The sequence below is a fragment of the Octodon degus genome, unplaced genomic scaffold, assembly GCF_000260255.1.
Source record: "Octodon degus isolate 3935 unplaced genomic scaffold, OctDeg1.0 scaffold00814, whole genome shotgun sequence".
NCBI classification, from domain to species: domain Eukaryota; kingdom Metazoa; phylum Chordata; class Mammalia; order Rodentia; family Octodontidae; genus Octodon; species Octodon degus.
This window is the reverse complement of record NW_004525390.1, coordinates 12841-15646: the sequence shown is the minus strand read 5'-3', so window position 1 is coordinate 15646 and position 2806 is coordinate 12841. Positions and strand designations below refer to the sequence as shown.

Below are 2806 nucleotides of genomic sequence, written 5' to 3'. Positions count from 1 at the left end.
TATCGTACCAAGAATATAGACTCTGTTCTAATTTGTCTCCTGCAAGCTACATTTCTGACTGGAAAATTCATGGAAATGGAGAAAATAGTTGAATTAGACAAACTAATTAAAAAGCATACCTTCAATTATGATGTCAAAAGGTATTTGGCTTGTCAAATATCATATCCTGCATTAAAGGCAAACCTTAGTATAATATTCCCCAGGGCAAAACCTTTTACATGATATACTTACTAGGTTTATTTGGGGTTCACTTTTCTGTAGTGGACTTGAATGAAGTAAATCAGACATAGTTTTTCTCATAGAATATAATCATTATGCTCTTCAGAAAACACTAGTAAGTATGTTTATGAATTGTGTCATTTCAGGTAATTTAGGCTTCACTGGACTATGGACCAAGGGCAGAATGTCACTATACTTATCCTCCTGGGACTTTCCCACGGCAAGAATATTGAAATCTTTTGCTTTGTATTAATTTTATTTGTTACATTGCTATTTGGCTGGGAAATGTGCTCATAGTCATTTCTATCATGTGCACGCAGCTGATCGACCAGCCCATGTACTTCTTCCTCAATTGTCTCTCACTCTCTGACCTTTGCTACACCTCCACAGTGACACCCAAGCTAATGACTGACTTATTGTCGAAAAGAAAACTTATTTGTTACAATAATTGCATGGTGCAGCTCTTTACCACCCATTTATTTGGAGGTGTTGAGCCCTTCATCCTCACAGGCATGGCCTATGACTGCTTTGTGGCCATCTGCAGAACACTGCACTACGTTTTCATCATGAGCAGGCAATTGTGTAACACGATCCTCATGGCATGCTACACTCTGCCATCTTCTTACCCTTCTGTGGGCTCAATGAGGTAGATCACTACTTCTGCGATGTGTACCCTTTGCTGAAACTGACCTGTTCTGACACACACATAATAGGTCTCTTAGTCGTTGCTAACTCAGGCTTCATTGCTTTGGTGACCTTTGTTGTGTTGATGCTGTCTTACTTGTTCATACTGTACACCCTTCGGGCACACTCGGCAGCGAGTCGCAGCAAAGCCCTTTCCACCTGCAGTTCTCATGTAACTGTGGTCGTGCTGTTTTTTGCACCTGCATTATTCATTTACATTAGACCTGCCATGACGTTCCCTGAAGATAAAGTGTTTGCTCTTTTTTATACCATCATCGCCCCCATGTTCAACCCTCTGATCTACACACTGAGAAACATGGAGATGAAGAATGCCATGAGGAAAGTTTGGTGTCATCACATCCTTCTGAGAAACAAGTAAATCTCTAAGTTATTTCTACTTCTTGTGGCACAGCTCCAAGAGACTCAAGCACAAGGAAAATCACTCTCACCTTCCTGTCATTGTTCAGAAATATAAATGGGCAAACTCTTTCTTTCTTTCTTTCTTTCTTTCTTTCTTTCTTTCTTTCTTTCTTTCTTTCTTTTTCTTTCTCTCTTTCCTTCTTTCTTTCTTTTGGTGGTACCAGTGATAAAACTCAAGACCTCACTTGTGCATGGCATGTAAGCACTTCATCCACTGAGATATTTCCTCAGCCCTAAATTATTTTTTTCTTTCTGCTGCTTTATGTTTCCCTAATGGCACACCATCAGCAGATTAAGGATTATTCCTAGTTATGTGTTTATCTTCTTTGCTTGTTAAGGTTAAACACATATTATGAAATTACCAAATTTATTTTAAAAATAAAGAATTTTATCATATGGTTCTGAAAAATAAGTAGATTCTGCACTTTATTGCCTTAAATGTAACAAGACCTTTGAACTGTACGATTTCTTGTGGAAATATATGATAGTACAGGAAAATGCATGTAGCAGTGTGTGCAGTTTGTGAAATTTTGCAAAGTGGGCACCATCATCTAATCAACGCCCTGAGTATGGGTAGCAGTTACCAGTATGCTGGAGGTCCTCCTCATTTCTGTAAATAATTCCTATACCTCAGCATTAACCACAATCGTCTTCAATGCCAATTGGTTTTACCTGTTCCTGTGCTCTGTAGACTAAGACTGTTACAGATTATGCTCTTTGTGTATTTCCTTTTCATTATTGTTGTGAAAGTTTCTTCTTTAAGTTTGTGAATGTGATATTCTTTTTAATGAGTTCTGTGATTGTATAATCGTGAACCTTTATGTTCTTTTGTGACTATCCATTTGTGAAGTTTTTATTTACAAAGTCTGTGCATATTGCTGTTTTGCATATTTCAGAATGTGTCTTCTTGAATACAGTCTATGTCTTCTATTATTTCTTCATTGCACTGTAAATAAGAAAATGTGCTAACAAAATTATTTAACCTATTTTAATACTTTTCCCTAAGATAGTCCTACCTTGAAAGACAATACAGTGAAGAGTAAAAAAGAAATAATTTTTCACAGGAAAATGTTAGAATGAGTGTCTTAAAAGGCTTGAAAAGAGTAAAACTTCCTCCTAGCACTGCTGAAATCTGTACAGTGAGATTGTATGGGGTATGACATGCTGACTGACGTAAGATGCCTGCCCATTGGTGGTATGAAAGAGTTGTGAAGGACAGCGTTTACCCAATGGAGTAAAATTAGACATAAATAAAATACCCTCCCCGGTATGACCTCAGGCCTTGCCTGATGAAGTAATGTTTGCTACATTTATAGATAGGTGGTCGCTAATAAAAAAGAAAAAAAGGTCTCACAGGATCTTCTCTGTAGCCCTCGGTGTTGCTCGCCAAGGGCAGTAGTCAATGCTCAGTTTAGACTGAAGGAAAGAAAAATGGGCTTCATGTACTCCTGGTGAAGGCCACTCACGCACATACGTGCATACA

General features: G+C 38.0%; 1 protein-coding gene across 1 annotated transcript; it reads left to right on the top strand.

The window, feature by feature from the left end:
* The first annotated feature begins 387 nt into the window (after positions 1-387).
* LOC101561926 (olfactory receptor 4P4-like) lies at positions 388-1282 on the top strand. The gene is given in 3 exon segments (XM_012513406.1): positions 388-472; positions 475-813; positions 816-1282. Coding segments are annotated over 3 exon segments (891 nt in total).
* The last annotated feature ends 1524 nt before the right edge of the window (positions 1283-2806 follow it).